This window comes from Phascolarctos cinereus, unplaced genomic scaffold (assembly GCF_003287225.1).
Source record: "Phascolarctos cinereus isolate Bilbo 61053 unplaced genomic scaffold, phaCin_HiC Scaffold_1;HRSCAF=81, whole genome shotgun sequence".
In the NCBI taxonomy this organism is placed as follows: domain Eukaryota; kingdom Metazoa; phylum Chordata; class Mammalia; order Diprotodontia; family Phascolarctidae; genus Phascolarctos; species Phascolarctos cinereus.
The window spans coordinates 195,534,292-195,552,859 of record NW_027555514.1 but is presented as its reverse complement, the minus strand read 5'-3'; the positions used below and the strand labels follow the sequence as shown (position 1 = coordinate 195,552,859).

Genomic DNA, 18,568 nt, shown 5'->3' with positions numbered 1-18,568 from the left:
TTTTCAAACTTCCTTACCATCTTCTCCAGAAAACTGGCTTGTACATTGAGAATTGATAACAATTACTTGGTAATGGAAGAAAGACATATACTATGTACTCTGTGAAGATCATTAGAAAATTCTCCCTGCCCATCAGTATTTCTGGAGGCAAAGTCTTCAGTTCTTTGTCATTCTTGATAGAAGCTTTTGTGGTCATCATCCCTAGAAAACTCTTAAAAATTTTTCCAATGAACAACAACAGAGAGGCCCGCTCTTCTCCAGGGGCATGAATGGTGTACCTTCATGAGGTCTTTAGTCACAAGTTTTATTGTAGAGAATAAAGTTACTCAGGTACTGAGGGTTCCACTAGAGGAGTTCTCAGAGTCCCTGTGAGCCTAAGCGCCTTTTAAAAAAATAATATTGTAAATATCCCTTCTCTCCAAGCCATCACAAGAGCAGATACCTATCAACAGATCCTTCCAAGCTGATAGGCAACTGAAACAGTTAAGTAGAAGAACCAGGCTCATCAACTGGTGTTCAATAAAACAACCTTGAAGTTCACAGTGTGCAATCAGTCTTTCCCCTCCCCACAAATCACAAAGGCAAAGAAGTAGGATATTTCTCTCTTTCTTCCACTTCTCTCCTTCATAATGTCCTTTGGTGGTATATTTTTCCAAGGCTGTTCTTGATGTTTATTTAAACATGATTTATTCTGTGAAAATGTTAAAGGGGGCAGAAGGGTATGAGTAACTATCCAATGTGACAATGTGATCTAGCCAGGTCCAAACCTCTTAGGGATGGCTAGGGTCAGAATGCTACCTAGAGACTTCCCTAAATACCAAATGAAGTCAGAATGCCCATCCTTAGAGAAAATCAACAATAAGTTCCTTATTTGTGTTTTTGGTTGAAATGTTCTGTACTTCATAATCTCCAGTAACTTTGTTTTTATTAGAGAATAAGCTTTGTGGGAAGAAGAACAAATATTCAAAGTTTCCTCCTTGCAATTCAAGGAAAGTTATAAGCAAACAAACAAAAAAAAAGCTTGTTCTGCTATGTATATGATTTGTCATGTCCATCTCCATTTTGACAAAAACATATAGGCAGGTTTTACAAGAAAGGCAAAGTGATCTGGGATGCTTGCTTCTTTTTAAAAATTAAAAAAATATTTTTTTTATTTTAATTTTTTGATACTTGCTTCTTATTGTATCTTTATTATATTAATGAACTTCCAAAGGGAGAGAGAGTGTGTAGAGATCCTGTGAGACCAGCATATTACCTTCAGTATTTCCTTAGGTTCCAAGCACAGAAAAAAAGACAAAAGTAGTGGTCCACTTATTGCTCTTCCAACCAAAGAAATTGTACCTGATCATAATGAATGCAAACTCTATTTTCTTATAAAGAAAAACAACTGAGAAGAATGTTTCACACAACTGTCAGCTACAGATAATCTGACAAGGAGTATGGACACATGCCAACATTCTCTTCCCAGGGGAAAGCACAGACACTGTGTTGGGGGTGGAATGAATTACCAGCTAGCCCTGTGGTGAAAAGCAGATAGATGGACTTTTCAGTAGAAGTGGGAAAACTGCAGCACATTTAAAAGATGGATGAATTTAATGCCAGGACCCTGAAGGTACAAGTATATAGACTCATCCAAAACACCTTCAAGAGATGCCATTGATTATTTCTTGTTTGATTTATGGCAAAAATGTCAGCATGCACATGCTTCAATTCCTCCAGTGGCATATCAGCAATTTGGTCTTGGATAAAGACCACACATTAAGAGCACCAACAGTAAAATTAATGTTTGCAGATGGTCTAAGAATTGTCTTCTTCTCAGCATTCTGTCTCTTTTCCACCAGTGCTACCATCTCCTTCCATATACTCTAAGATTCAGTGACACTGGGCTTCTGGCTGTTCCTTAAATAAAACAGTTTTCACTTCAGGCATGTTCAGTAGCTTTTCCCCTCCTCCTCTCCACCTCCTGATTTCCCCAGCATCCTTTAAGTCCCAGCTACAATCTCATCTTCTATGAGAAGCCTTTCCTAATCCCTACTTAATCTCCACCTTCCCTCTATTGGTTACCTCCACTTTATCCACGTTTGAACATAGTTGTTTTCATGTTATCTCCTCCATTAGACTGTGAACTCCTTGAGAGCAGAGACCATCTTTTTGCCTTTCTTTGTATCCCAGCGCCTAGCACAATGTTTGGCACATAGGAGGCACTCGATAAATGCCCATTGACTGACTGAGTAGAGGAGGGTCACATAGGAATCATGATTATTTTGTATTTTTTCTTTGTTTTATTTGATACCAGAACAAAAAAAAATCATCACTTAGTAGCCAGCCTTCTGATAATGCTTTGTACTTAGCATTGTTTTTGAACAGATGAAGTCTATTGTGAGGCCCAAACCTGAAGCCTTTCTAGCATGGTAGAAATTGTGTTTCACTGGCACAGCCTTTGGGAACCCATGATTGGAAAAGGACTTTTTTGGAGAAATGGCAGTGAAGGTAACATTGTACTGGCTTCAGATTACAAACTCATTTGGAAAACTTTATGGAGGATTGAATGTTTAATATATGCATTTCATCTCTGTAGGAGTCAGAGGGGTCCTGAGGGTTCCCACAGGGAACTAAATCAGAAGCTGGACTACCTTAATCACACCCATGCAGGAAGGAAGAAGGTACTGTCTGTGCAACAGGTGGGAAAACAGATGAGATTCTGTGTGTAGTCACGTAGGTTGGTCCTTCCCCTTAGCCTTTCTTTGATGCTTGAGGAAGACAGAGAGAGAATGACAGAGAACTACTGGAAGCCATGAGGCCATTCTTCTGCTGATTGTTGCTTTGGCATAAATCTGGAGCAGCTGGGATAGACCACCCAGGAGTGCAATATTATAGAAGCTGAGATCTTTGGGCAAAAATAGAGACAAAGCTTTGTGGAGGAGATTATACGTTAGGACTGGACTGGTAGCTACCATGAAACCTCTTTGGTGGTCAGAAGGCTAGTAAGCCAGTCTGAGCCCTGTCATGCCCCCTTATTTCATTGCTTTCCCTGTTCCAATTTAGGACCTGGAGCTGAGCCCTGGACAGAAGCAATCCCTCTACCCACCATCCCCTTTCCATGACTTACAGGTACAGTGAGGGCCTAGGGAAAGCACTTGGGGAGGATAATATGTAATGGTTTCTTTGGAATTTTTTATGTTTAATAAAACACATAGCCAATGAAAACTAATTGTCTGCACAACATAAATATATAAAGTCAAGACTGAGCTAGAAAATTTTCTAGATGTAGAGTGAGTAGATTTCCTATAAATTTTCAAATAATCCAGGTACATATGTCAATATCTCTTACTCGAGGCTGAGAACCAAGGCCAGGGAGGCTTTCTTTCTTGTACAGCCTCTTGGAGCAATTCACTTGTCAGATAAATAGCTAGTGAATTTGCACATGTATCCGAGAGACCTTGATGATAACACTAAACTGATGGCTTATACAGCACCACCTACCGGGCAAAATTATAAACTGTATTCCCTTTCTAGTTAATGGTAAAGTGACACATTGCCTTACTCTGGCCTTAAGGAAGGGAGGACACAAGCCAGTGTGGGATGCTACTCCTATTGAAGCACGTCAGGAGGCATCTTGGATACCCAGCAAGTGCAAACACAGGCTATACCATATAAAATTATGGAAAGTATTGTTATCTAATCTATTGAATATAATTCATATTTCATTTGGAAAATGTTACAGTGAATAGAGTTCTGAGTTTGGAGACAGAAAGTGCTGAGTTCAACTTCCCTTCTCTAACATTTATTATGAGTGTATGACACTGGGAAAGTCTATTAACCTCTGTCACTTCAGGCAACTCCTCAAGACTCATCCACTAAGTCATAGATGGTATGCAGCTGGTGAAAAGAAGTTCCCACACTGATGAAATCACAAATCCTTTATATAGTCACATTTGGAAGAAGATGTTAGAAGACTATTACCTTACTTCTTCCAATACTTCAACACTCTGTAATTTCATCAGCATGAGTGCTTCTTTGAACAAGTCAGAACACAGCCCTTCAATGGTTTCCTTTGTAATTTCTTTATGTTAAATAAACCATGTAACTAATGAAAATTGCTTTAGTGACTAAGTATATGATATTCAAGTGTTGTTGTGGTCAGAAATATTTATCACCGTTACCATGCCATCAATCATCAGGTTGTGGTCTTCTTCTCCCCCCACCCTCCACCCCGCCTCAAAAAAAGTTTTCAGTGGGAAAAGAAGATTGCAGAGACAGAGAACTTAGTATGAGGGTGAGTCAGTCATATCTCAAGGTCACTTTTGGATGAAACTAGGAGAAAAACAAAGAGATGTGAAATGTAACAGATCTGCTGACACTTCTATGGTAATCTATGCTCATCAGAAAAGATAGTGAAATACCACATTTGGGATTCACCGATTCCAATATCCAATATATTGTATGAGGAAGAGGATGTGAAAATACCATTAAAAAAATAAAGTTAGGAAGAATGACTATGTCTATAATGCTTATGTGTTATAAACTACGCTTTTTGTTACAAGAGGGGGCTTCTAAGGGGGCTGAGTTAGTGGGAAGTTATAGAGACACTAAATAAGGAATAAAAGATGATACAACATTTAAAAAACAAAAGAAAACAAAAATAAGTTCAGAAGGGGTCACAAATAGGACAGTTGTTAGAATTTCATATATAAGCCAGTTTCATATGTCGGCCTATTTTTGTTCTTTGAAATTTAGAACGTATTGATGATTGTTAAGTTCATAATAATTTTTTTTTTGCTGAAAGACTGTCAGTATCTGATGAAATACAGAAGAAATATATGCAAGGCAGGCAAGTCAACCTAGCACTCCTACAATCACCTTGACCACCTTCTTCCCTTGGACCCTGATGGAGACAGTCTGTTCCCCAAACTACCAAATCTGCTTCTAACCCAGTTACCATAGCCATCATTGAGGGCTTCTGGATGAAGGGCCCATCTTTCTTACCAATAGGCAAAAAATTGCCATCAACATGTAGATAGGCACAAGAATCCAGCCCAGACCTCATTGTCACCATCTGAGAAAACAGCTCCTGCAGAGAAGGACTCAGCCATCCCCACCAACTGCACCCATAAGGATGGCAAGCCAGCCTAGATGAAAAAGCAAGGCACCTTGAGGAAGAGACAGAAAGTAGTACATGCCAGAGAGGTCAACCACCACTATCACTTTTACTAATATCTCCTCTTAGACCCTAACAGAGACAGCCCAGAACCCTGAACCCAAGAACCTTGGGAAAGGCATTATGTCTAGCTCAGTGCTCTCAGCCATCATCCTGGGAAGCAACCCTGTACGGATGCTTCCAATTGCTCTTGCAGGTACAACAGGCACATCTACTAAAGACCCAGAAAAGAAAGTTCTTGCCACCAAAGTCCTTGGCACTGTCAACATCAGAAACTTATTTGATTTTATCCACGGAAATGACATTAAAGAAGAAGCATCACCATCTGCTTTGTGGCTGTACCTTAACAACCATAAGACTTGCAGCTGTTGTCTCCCTCATTTGATTGTGAACTCACTGAGAAAAGGGACTGACTTGCTTTTCTATTTCTATCCCCAGCCCTTAGAATACTGCTTTGTACAAAGTAAGTGCTTAATAAATGCTTCATTCATTTGGGAAATCTATGCTGGAGGTAACAATTTTAAAGTCAAACAGGGACCAATTTTCAAGATAAGTCAAAGTGGAAGTTGGTAAAAGAATGGGAAAAAAATATTACCAAAAGAGAAGCCAACCATGAAGACACCTAACTATTCATAACTAACAATTCATAAGCCTACTTTCTCATTGCTAGAAGATCTTATGAAAAATGTTGCTGGATACATTAAAGGTATCCTTGATACACACACACTATGAAGAAAAGAGGCTTTTCTAATTTCTTTCTTTTTTTAGGCAATCAGGGTTAAGTGACTTGCCTAGGGTCACACAGTACCTCAGGCAGATTTGAATTCAGCTCCTCCTAGCTGCCCCTCTAATTGATTTTTCTACAGACCATGTTTTGACAGTCACACACGAGAGAGAAGTAAAAAGAAGACAAAGTAAACAACTTTTTATCATTTGCTAATTTTAAAAAAGGAATGCTCCCAATGGAGCAAAATGCAGCTCAAACAAAGTGTCTCAAAATCATATAAGTTTCTTCTAGAACTGATGTGAGCACCACAAGCCTGAACATCAGCATTAGAAGGACAGCAAACAGGAACATATGCTGAACAAAGGTGTTTGTGATTGTCATAGATATTTGCCATGTGCAAAAAGAAGAGGATTTCCCTATTAATGGATAGGTTCTACAGAAGCTCTTGTTTGAGAGTCACATTGTATTGCCTCCTCAATAAAATCCACAGAGATTCAAAACAGATCAGCCTAGCTATCTAAATGGGAAAAATAAATGGATCACAAATACATATTGCCTCAATTATGACAAATAGTTGAATGAGTAATCTATTGACTCAATCCATAAATTCATAAATAAGTCTTGGAAAGGTACTAAAGAATTTGGCCTCAGAATGAAATAAAAGGGAAAAACTGAACTAAGATGCATTTCAGAAATTGTACAGCACTTTAAATGATCTCCATCTATCCCCCATTGCAAAAGCCCATCATTTTAACACTGATAACAATAACTAACAATACTTACATGGTTTTGAATAATGGGGTACCGTAACTGCCAAGGAATCACAATTGCAGGTAATACAAAAGCATGTCGGGAAAAAGTCATATGCAGCATATTTCCAGTGATGAATTTTATGCATGACAGAACATAACCAGGACAGTGGATAGAGTTCTGGGCTTGAAGTCAGGAAGACTTCAGGAAGACTGGGCAAATAACATCTCTCAGCTTCAGTTTTCTCATTTGTAAAGTGAGGGGGTTGGATTCAGTGGTCTCTAAGGTACCTTCAAGCTACGTTCCTATAATTCTACGTATGAAAATAAGGTGGGCCAGTCAAGTATCAAGAATAAAGGATATACCAACGCAGAAAGAGTGTGGGAAATGTTAAAAGCATGTTTTTCTAAACAGCAACACATGCAAAAGGATTTTGTATTGCTGCCCCTGCATACAATGCTTGAATTCTTGAATTTCCTTTGGCGGGGAAAAAAGGATTTTTGAAACCATGAAGTGTTTTAAAGAAATTAAGCCTGTTTAAAAAATTTTGTTTTTCTTTTCCTATTTCTTTTTTTTCTCCACTGACAATGTCCTCTGTTCAATTCCTGACTCTCGAACTACAATAAATGGTTCTCTACATTCACAAGGGAAAAAAAAAGAATAAAGGATAACCAATGGATTACCTAAATATGCACTGGTATCTACAAAATTTTAAAAGAACCAGTGGAAGACTTTAATTATGTTAGGTGGATTCTCTGTGGGGAACTTATGGAGAAAATATGAACAAAAACCAAACAGGATAAGAGAGTGTGGATAAGTTTCAATCCACACTATTGAAGGGATAGTACCTATATTGAGATCATGTTTCTGTTGAAATATTTAATAACTAGTTTATTTAGTAACTGCCATGATTCAATGAATTTGTGGGCTCATTGGTGTGCACATTCCCTCCATTGATGGAGACTGCAACCCATCCACACTTCTCTTCCTATTTAATTCTTATCCATGATCCTTTATTGGGATCTTCCTCTAGGTGTTTCATGGGTTTAACCAGTGTATGCTCAAGATTCCCATATGCTAGCCACCACTAACCCGACCTCTTTTTCCAATAATACATTTCCTTTATGATAGCATTGTTGGGAATATGCTAAATTCTGCTTGCACCTACCATGCATCTTTCCATTGCCCTCTGGGTCATCTGCAGCTTTACTTCTTTGATTATTGTAGTGTTCGAATACACACAACCATACATCATCAGGAAAACATTTCTGTTAAAAAGATAGTGTTTTTATGTCAATGAGCAGCTTGGGATTATTGAAAGAACAGTACAATCCAGACTATTCCTATTCATTCTGAACCCAACTCACTGCCATTTGGAGATAATGTACTGAGGCACTACTTTAATAGCTCATCCAATTGCAAGTCTTAGCAATAAGCAACTTTCATCCATTTACTTTTCCCTGCATAGATTGTCCTCTACCATCTCTACTGAAAAATCATGGACATCACTGTGGAAGTCCTGTAATGTTCTGGGGCTTGATGCAAATAGTATAACAAGCACATCACATCTGGAGAATCTCACCATTCCTAGAGAATCCCTCTTCCGTTTAGACCTTTCATAAGTCCATGACAGTGGTGAAAACTTTCTGAAGATTTTCAATTCCACTGCTTTTTGCTGCTTTTGATGTAATAGTACTTGTAATCTTTCACTATCTTCCTTTTACTATTTAACACGTGACTTTGTATTCTAAAACAGTGTTTCCTTGGCTGCCATGTCTTTCCACTTGACAAAGCTATCAAGTGTTTGCTGGTTAATTCTGGTTCTAGGCTCTTTTGGCCTCCTCATTGTAATGATTGCTTGGCATCTGTTAAACTTTTGCTGGAAGTGGAGATAACCAAAGTCATATCTTTGTTTTTTTTACTTTTTAGTTTGGGGCATGAGGCAGCAGTCTTGAATAGATAAAGTTGAAGCTCTTACAGATATTCTCAATATCTTCTTAAGTTTATTATTCTTTCCTCTAATTTAAAACTGATTTTGACTTTTGCTCTTACTAGTTAGTCAATGGTCTGATTGCTCTGACAGCTGATTCTTATATGACTAGCATATTAGTATCAATTTCCTGGAAAGATAAAATTAAGATCTTGTTTGATGCTTGGCATATTCAGTGCTTTCTGACTCTCTTCCAGAAGAAAATATTTGAAATATTTCTTAAACTTGAATCACATTAGCATTTCACCATCCTTCCCTGTGCTCATTTTTGTAATTCATTAGCCAGTGGACTTATCTCTATCTAAATGTATGAAATAGCTATTTAGAGAACTTAGAGATAAGTTAATGCTTATAGACTATCTAAAAAACCTATGACTCTTCTTTTTTTCCACTACTCCACTACTATCAGGACTGACAGTCATATTTTATTTTTCTTTGTTTCATGTGTTGCCATGGCCAAATAAATCATCACCAGTTTAATGAGTCCCTCCATACTGAGATTGATCCTTGAGTTCTGTCACTGGGGCAGTAATCAAAGCCTTTTCAAGTAGAAACTTCCAAAGCTTGTACCTGCTGGTATAGGTGCAAGAACTGAGGATGACCTACACTCTGATATTTTATCCACTATAATTTATGTTACTTGGTGAATGATATGGGGACAATGATCCCTGGTGATTGATACTGGGGGAAGCATAACAGAATGAAGCCTTGAGCTAATGATGTTACAGAATATCCCATAATCCTTTTAGTTAGCCTAGAACCCTGAGGGGGAGATGATATAGCTAACCACGATCTGGGGATCTGACTTGCCAGTGTGAGTGGGAATAAAGATAAAGACTCCCCAGAGTCTATATCATTATACTTGCTTAATGGTCCAGTCAAATCTTAGTAAGGAAGGAAAAACTATGGTAGCTTTCAAAAGGAATACAATCAAATGGACCTTGGAGGTTCTAATAGGATTCATATCTACCAGTATTTCCTCGTAACAGAGTTTAGGCCCATGCTTCCTCCTTCCTCCTGTGACAAGAATTAGTTTTCCCTACAAGGAGATAAAGGTCTGTAGGACTAGATTGGTCCCTGCTTCCCTGAAGCAGCTTCATGGCATAAAAAGGCAGGATTGGGGCCCCTCAGCCTTGGTGGATTTCTGAAGACTACAAGAGGCACAGTATCCTGTCCTGTTGTCCAGACACATTTCCATGTGGAAAGGAGAGGCCATGGTCTATAGCTAAATGCCACGGTAGCCTTATTGGATATCCTTAAGGTAGGAAAAGGAAAAAACCTCCTTTTGTTAACTGTTCAGTGACATGTGAGTTCCTCATTTCATCCCGACATCAAATCTGAACTATGAGAGTGCTAGCATTAGGTTTGCCTCAAACAGAGGCTATCAATCCAACTTTCTCATATTAAAGATGAGGAAACTGAATGCTGCTACCATATGTGAAAGCACAGAGACATTGCTAACCCTTCTTTTATGCACTCCTCTCTCTGTATGATGAAACCTATTCTGAAGTATAGGATGTCAACTTTGATCAAAAATGGCTTTTCCCCCCTTGCATCATAAGACTAAATAAAGATAAAACATTCGGAGTTCTTAAAATGAGTCACTATATAATGACTATAAAGAGTCCAGTAATTTTCCCAGGGTGCATGTGCATGGCATACAATTTAATTCATTTAGTAAACATTTATTAAGTACCTACCACGTCCAAGACATTGTTCTAGATGCTAGAAATATAAAGATGAGAAATGACAGTCTTTGTCTTCAAGGAGCTAACAGTCTAATAAGGACAATGTGGTATATACATAAAGAAGGATGATATAAGGAGAACTGAGAGAGAGGGCAAAGGAGAGTTGAAGGCAAATTTTGAGATCATTTTCATCTGCTACCATCAGGGAAGGCTTCATGGAAAAGTAAGTATTTGAGCCTGGCCTTAAAGAAAGTGAATGATCTCAACAGGTAAAGATAAGGAAGCAGCATGTTCCAGGAAATTTGGAAAGCCTGCTGGGAACAGCCAGCATACCACTACTACTACTACTACTACTACTACTACTACTACTACTACTACTACTACTACTACTACTGATAATAGCTAACATTTATATAGCACTTACTATGTGGCAGACGTGCTAAACACTTTACAAATATTATCCTACTTGATCCTCACAATGCTGGGAGATAAGGTTTTTTTTTATTATCACCACTTTACAGATGAAGAAAATGAGGCAAACAAAGGTTATGTGACTTGCCCAGGGCTCTATCGACTGAGCTACATGGCTGCCTGATATGACTTGAATATCTAATATAAGAAAGAGTAGTATCAACAAAGGTTGGAAAGTTATGTGTGAGAGGTTAAAGGTATCACAAGATCATCTGGCAAAGAAAGAACAAATAGCTGTGTGTCACAGGTAATGATGGCATTTGGCTGCACACGATGCCCTATGTTTAAGAACATCAGGAAGCAGCCTTATCTGATATCTCTTTGTCCTTTCTCTGTTCAACTGCTTGAGAATGCAGACTAGGTACCTTTACTTCCTTTCCTCTAATTTTTGTTTGTCTTCTGATGTCATCATTCAGCTGTCATTTACCCTCCCCAAAGTTACCAATGAACTTTTTTTTTTTTGGCTAGGCAATGGGGTTAAGTGACTTGCCCAAGGTTACACAGCTAGTAAGTGTCAAGTGTGTGAGGCGGGATTTAAACTCAGGTCCTCCTGACTCCAGGAACAATACTCTATCCACGTGCCACCTAGCTGCCTCACCAATGAACTCTTAATTGCTAGATCTAATAGCCTTTTCTCAATCCTCATCTCTGTAGTTTTTGATACCCTAGGTCACCATTTCCTCCTGTATACTCTTCTCTCTAGGTTTTCATGACACTGTTCTCTCCTGGTTCTTCTCCTGCCTATTCCTTCTCATTCTTGCTTGCTGAACTTTCATCCATGTCATGCCCTCTAGCCTCAGGTATTCCCCAAAGCTCTGTCCTGGGCCCTCTTCTCTTCTCCCTCTATACTATCTATTGGTGATCTCATTAGCTCCCACGGATTCAATTATCATGTCTATAGAAATGATTCCAAATCTATCTATCCAGCCCTAAACTACTTATCTCCTGAGTCCTAGTCCTCAATCACTCATTGCTCTTTGGACATCTCAAACTAGATCTGAAATTCAATGAGTCCAAAATATAACTCATTATTTTTCTCTGCCTCCCCTCACCAACTTTCCCTTCTTCCTTCCTTTCTTATTACTGTCAAAGGCACCACCATCCTCTCAGTCACTCAGGCTATCAACCATGGTTTCATCCCCAACTCATCTCTCACCCACCCTGCATGTACAATCTGTTTTCAAATCTTATTTCAACCTTTACAACATCTCTCATATATGCTCCCATCTCTCCACTACATAGCCACCACCTTAATACAGGCCTCCATCACCTTTCGCCTGGACTAATGCAATAGTCTTTTAATTGATCTTATTTTTCTCCTAATACTAATTTTTCACCTCCTCCCCCACTCTAATCCATCCCCCAATCAGCCACAGTGATTTTTCTAAAGCACAGGTCTTACCATGTCATCACTCTACTCAATAAGCTCAGGGTGATTCCCTATTACTTCCAGGATCCAATATAATTCTCTCTGTTTGGCATTTAAAGCCTTTCTCAATCTGCCCCTTTCCTACTTTTCCAGTCTTATCCTTTTTTCCCCCTCCACACACTCTATAATCCAGTCACATAGACCTTTTTACTGTTCATTGCACACAGCATTCGATTTCCCAGCTTCATGTTTTTGTACTCTATATCTTGCCCCCAAGCTTGGAATGCTCTCCCTCCTTCTTAGCTTCCTCAAGACTCAGTTCAGATTCCACCTTCTGCAGGAGGCATTTCCAGATACCCACTGTTGCTAGTGACTTACAACTGAGATTCCCTTCCATCTACTCTATATAAATCTTGTATTTACCTAGTTATTTACATGTGCCTCACCCACTGGAACATGAGCTCTTTGAGGGCAGGAACGGTGTGTTTTTGCCTTTCTTTATATCCCCAGAGCTAAGACCAGAGCTTGGTACATAGCAAGCATTCAACAAATGAGTGTTGGTTAGTTGATTGATTGATTCATAGCTGGTTATTAGTGGTTAGACACCCAACTGGGTATGGTGGAAGAAAAAGGGTAGACCAAGAGCTAATTTTGCGTCACAGTAGAGCTCGTGCATTGAAAGAAAGAGAGGGAATTTAGTGTAAGGATCAATCAGTAAGAGAGGAATTCATTGCACTGGGGACAGAACAGGAGTTTGGAAAAGTGGGTCAAGTAGGAGTGAATGAGGTGAGCAGACAGTGTGTATGGGAAATAGAAAAGACAGAAGGTGAATGTTAAAGCCAACACATAGCTGGAAGACACAGCATAGGAGTACAAGGAGGGTCTGGGTCCTAGTTATTCCTTCTCCCATCTCCAATAGTATGACTATCAGCACAGCCGAGAGATCAGTGATGACAGGGAGTTTCAGCAGAATCAGACTGCAGTGGATTGAGGAAACAGTAAGGAAGTAGAGAGACAACAAATGTAGACTGAACTATCTTTTTTTGAAGTTTGTGACAGGTATATGACACAAGTACATTTATAGTCTGTGAGAAAGAAGGCAGTAGGGAAGGAGGGATTGAAGAAAAGGGAAAGTGAATGATTCATAAGAGTAAAGTCCAAGAGGATATAGGGATAGGATTAAGGGCTTGGGTAGAAGAAATTGAGAGGCAGCTAGAGCTCTGGGCCTGGAGTCAGGAAGAACTGAGGTCAAATTTGGCCTCAGACACTAGCTGTGTGACCCTTGGCAAGCCACTTAACCTTTATTTGCCTCTGGAGAAGGAAATGGCAGGCTACTCTAGGATCTTTGGCAAGAAAACCCCATGGACAGTATTGGTGTGTTGTGGTCTGTGGGGTCATGAAGAGTTGGACATGACTGAACAGAGGGAATTAGCCTGAATAAGGAGATGGGTCATCTCGTACTCAGAAAGCTGGAGCATGGGAAATGTGGGCTCTCCAGAGCAATGGCCTCACTCTTTTCAAAAAATTAGAAAGTGAGGTCATCTGCCCAGAGAGATTTAGGTGTTATAATAGCGCTATCCTAGGGTGCTAGAAATGATTGTACAACAACATATCTACCTCATTACTCTCTTCCTTTCCCCTACCCTCAACTCACTTATGCCTAGAACACAAGGCATTAGAGTAGGGACAAAAAGAGCCCACAAATTAGACACTATTTACATACTGTTCTATTCACGCTCTATTACATCCTTAATGAACAACAAATGGAAAGCATAATTTAAAAATTATCATGGGCTGTTAGATTTCCTTAAGAACATGTCCCTCTGTTGCCAAGTCCATCAAAAACTCCCTTAAAGAAACCCACCATTTTCCCCCCTCATCACTCAATGTAATGAATAAGGGCCCAAACGATGCTTCACCTCACTCATGCCTAGACTCACTCTCCAGACTTCTTTTTCTTTTCTACTGCCTCTGTCTATCACTCTACCTCTCTGTCTGCCTCTCTGTCTCTTTCTCACTGTGTAAACACTGAGTTTACATTCATTACATTGAGGAAACAGTAAGGAAGTAGAGACAGCAAATATAGACTGAACTATCTTTTTTAGAAGTTTGTGACAGGTATATGACACAAGTACATTTATAGTCTGTGAGAAAGAAGGCAGTAGGGAAGGAGGGATTGAAGAAAAGGGAAAGTGAATGATTGATAAGAGTAAAGTCCAAGAGGATATGGGGATAGGATTAAGGGCTCGGGTAGAAGAAATTAAGAGGCAGCTAGAGCTCTGGGCCTGGAGTCAGGAAGAACTGAGGTCAAATCAATGTAATGTAATGTAATGAATGTAAACTCCTTGAACATAGAGATTGTTTCATTCTTTTTAACTGTATTCTTAGCACCTAGCCCAGTGCCTGGCACACAGCAAGCATTAATAAATTCTTATTAATTGATACGTGCACATATTACATGTATATACATGCATACATACATATATAAAATAGTTATATTAGAATAACAAAAGTTCAAGCTTAATAGATTCTTGCTGAATTAAATTATATAAATTATTGGGAAAACAGAGTGCAAACACACAATGATAACTGGATGCAAAAGAAACAAATCATAATATATCACAATTCTCCCCTTGAATCCTCTACAATCGAGTAGGGCAAGAATTAAATATGGAACTTAATAACCTAAGCCTTTTCTGTGTAATCATTCTGTAGCATCTGACTAATTTCATTCACTAACAATATTTACAGAGGGCTGACTATCTATGAAGAAAATTGTACTATGCACTAACTACAGACAATACAATTCTTGGCCTCAAGGGGTTATCATGTTAACAGAGTGTCAGCACAGTCCTTGCCTGTCTTTTTATGTACTAACTTGTTTTTTTATGCACTAACAGCACAGTACTATCTTTTCATTTTTTTTGGTAAAGTTTTCCATTCCGGTTTCTTGTCTATCTTTGTGGGTTTGAAAGAATGGTTAGCAGGTTTTAAATGATAAGCTTGAATAGCTCACTTCCATTTTATTGGGGAAGACTTTGTTAGAATGGTGAAATTTAAGAAGGATCTTGAATAAGAGAAGGAAGGAAATGAAGGGGGAGCAAGAGGAAACAAAGATTTTCCTAAAGAACCTACTATATGCTAGTACTTTACAAATACTGTCTCCTTTGATTCTTACAATAACCTGTAAGGTAGTACTTATTATGATCCTAATTTTACAGTTGAGGAAACTGAAGCAGACCAAGGTTAAGTGACTTGCCCAGAGTTACACAAGCCAGTAAGTTTCTGAGGCAAGATTAATTCTGATGAAGTCAATGAAATTTAAGAAGAACCTTGAATAAGGGAAGGAAAGGAGTGGGTGCACGATCAACCAAGTTAGTAGCACACAATTTAGAAATTCAGTCATGGTAGCTGAGAATTCCTGGGGCTAATGGTCAGTTAGATTCAGGTACAACAGAGGATAATATATTTAGAGCTACACAAGACATTGAACTTAATCTAGTCTAACCATCCCATTTTATAGAAGAGCAAACTAATAATGAGAGAGGTTAAGTGATTTGCTAAAAATTAAACAGGATTTGAACCCAATCTTTTGACTGCAAATCCAGCAATCTCTTAACTACGTCTTACACAGGAATCAAGAAAGGAATTGTCTGTTTTTTGTCAGACTCATTACAAACTCTGTACTTGTGTTTGCAGCTTTCACCCCATCACCTCACGACACTCAGCCAATTTTATTAGACAGATTCTTTTTTTGGTCTCTATTTCACAAATGGAGAGACTGAGGCAATCACTAAGGAAGCATAGAGGCAACCCAAGTGCCATAATCTTCCTCACTCAGTATTTCTACCAAGACCAGCTGTGATTCTGCTAAAATGGTTACGATAACTGAGAACAGAAGTTTTTTCTGACCTTCCCTGAAAACTAGTTTTCTTTTCCAATGTTAGAGGCTATTAATAGAAATCCTCTCCCTGCTACCCCAAAATGAACTTCAGGCTTTTGGGGAGTTATAATTTTGAATGAATGAACTATCACTCAAGGCTTGAGCTCATAATTTCCCACAAACTGACTAGGTTTAGGGTGGACATTACCAACAGGAAGCTCTCTAAGGAAGAATCAGGGTACTGTGCAGGCAGTTAGTACTACAGTACAGTACAGTGAGTGGTCCTTTTGTTGTCCTACACAAAAAGGACTGAACCTGTGATTTCATTGCTTTAGGGAACTCCTGGATAAGGACACTCCTATCAATATAGGTCAGCACGTTCTTTGCAATTTATAAACTGAGAAAGCTGCCTAGGAAACTGAGAGGTCAAGGGACTTGTCTGAGATCACGCAGCCAATATGTGTTCAAGGCAGGACTAGAACCAACATATTCTAGTACTGAGGCCAACACTTTATCCACTCTACCTCTTTGCCCTGCACATAGCAAAGTAATGTTGAGAGGGGTTATTACCTACAAAATTTGCTTTTATAGGATCACAGGATTTAGAGATGTAAGAGACCTTAGAAACCAGCTAGTCTTGCTTTGTAGAAATGCAAAATCATCATCGTCATCATTGTCACCATCATCATCAACATCATCATCGTCATCGTCATCTCCTGTGGATTCAATCATCATGTCTATGCTGATAATTCTTAGATCAACCTACCCAGTCCTAACTTCTTTCCTAACCTCTCTCTCATCTCCATTGCCCATTGGATGCCCATTGGACATCTCAGACTGGACAAACTACTGAGGTCTTGTAGAAGTCTAAAACTGAACTCATTATCTTTCCCCCCAAGCCCTCCACTAACTTGCTGCCAAAGGGCACCACTATCTTCCCAATCACCCAGGCTCACAACTTCATATCTTCCTCACCTCCTCATTCCCCCCACCCACCCAAATCCAATCTACTATAAAGTCATGGTGATTCTACATTCAAAACACCTTTCATATATTCCCTTTTCTCTTCTCTGACACTGTCACCACTCTGGTACACCCAGGCCCAAAATAATCTTCCTAAAGCCGACTATGTCACCCCCTCATTCAGTAAACCTCAGTGGCTCCCTATTATCTCCAAGATAAAATATAAAATACTTTGCCTTTTAAAGACCTTTCTAACCTGAACCCTTCCTAGCTTTCCTCCCACAAGACACTCCTTCTCCTGACTTCATGCTTTTTTTCAATGGCCCATGCCTGGAATTCTGTCTTGACTCATCTTAATCTCCTAGCTTCCTTCAAGTCCCAATTAAAATCTTACCTTCTACCAGAAGCTTTTCTCAGTCTCTGTTAACATGTTAGTGCCTTCTCCTTAACCAATTGTCTCTACATACATACATACATTTCTATAAATATATATATATATAAAGAGAGAGACAGAGAGACAGAGACAGAGACAGAGACAGAGACAGAGACAAAGACAGACACACAGAGACAGAGAGAGTTCCTTTAGGCCAGGGAGTATTTTATTATCTTTCTGTGCATCCTCAGCACTGAACACAGTGCCTGGAACATAGTAGACTTTTAGCAAATGCTTGTTATCTTGACTTAAAGTGTTGAGTTCTTTCTCATTAAAGATATCATGCTTATATCAAAAACAAAAGCAAAAACAAGAACAACCCAACCCAACACCAACCTTGTTTCCAAGATTACTACTAGATACATTCCTATCTCATTCTCTTCCGAGGGGATGCAGTGAGGTGAGAGAAGGGAAGATTAGTAAGAATTACGGAGTAACCATTCTGACAATATGGAAATAGGTCAAGACAAGAGACTGGGAGGTCAGCAGTCTGAGTGGCATGAGAAGATTGCATGGCAACCATAATCATCCTTGAAATAGAGCCAAGCATTGAAAAGCTAGTCTCTAAAAGAAAGAGATATCCTGATTGATACTTATTAAACCAGTTGTTACCAGCGAGAGGGGAATGAGGAAAACAAAGAGGAAGAAGCAAGGGAGGAGAAAAAAGTTTACTTTAGGACTAAGAAGCAGCTAGGTGGTGCAGTGGATAGAACACTGGACCTGGAGTCAGGAAGACCTGAGTTTGAATTCTCCCTCAAACACATACACAGTCTATGTGACCCTGGGCAAGTGACTCACTTAACCTCTCTCTCTGGCTCAGTTTCTTCATCTGTAAAATGGGTATATAACAGCACCAACTTGCCAGGGTTGTTGTAAGGATCAAATGATGATATTTGTAAAGCACTTTGCAAACCTTAAAGTACTATATTTATTATCAACTAAAACATTACATTGGAAAAGAATGGAAAAATTTCATTTAAAGAGGCTGAAACTCCATCTCTAGGCTGTGCTCTTTTCCTTGGTGGATAGAATCAAAGCCTGGTCATTCCCAAGGACAAAGTGCCTGGCTACGATAGTTACGCCACTAATATTTTTCACCTACTAAAGTAATTTTGGCAAAGGTACTAGTAAATAAG

At 39.1% G+C, this 18,568-nt stretch overlaps 1 protein-coding gene across 2 annotated transcripts in view; it reads right to left on the bottom strand.

Annotated features, from left to right (window-relative positions):
* Positions 1 to 18,568, bottom strand: part of WNT5B (Wnt family member 5B) — a 142,097-nt gene that overhangs the window by 77,638 nt on the left and 45,891 nt on the right. Inside the window, exon 2 of one of the 2 annotated variants that reach the window (XM_021001520.2) lies at positions 7,804 to 7,903. The exons of the other annotated variant lie outside the window; for it this stretch is intronic. Coding sequence (XP_020857179.1) covers positions 7,804 to 7,890 — 87 coding nt within the window. The 5' untranslated portion in view covers positions 7,891 to 7,903. The remainder of the gene's footprint in view (positions 1 to 7,803; positions 7,904 to 18,568) is intronic. 2 annotated transcript variants of the gene reach the window in all.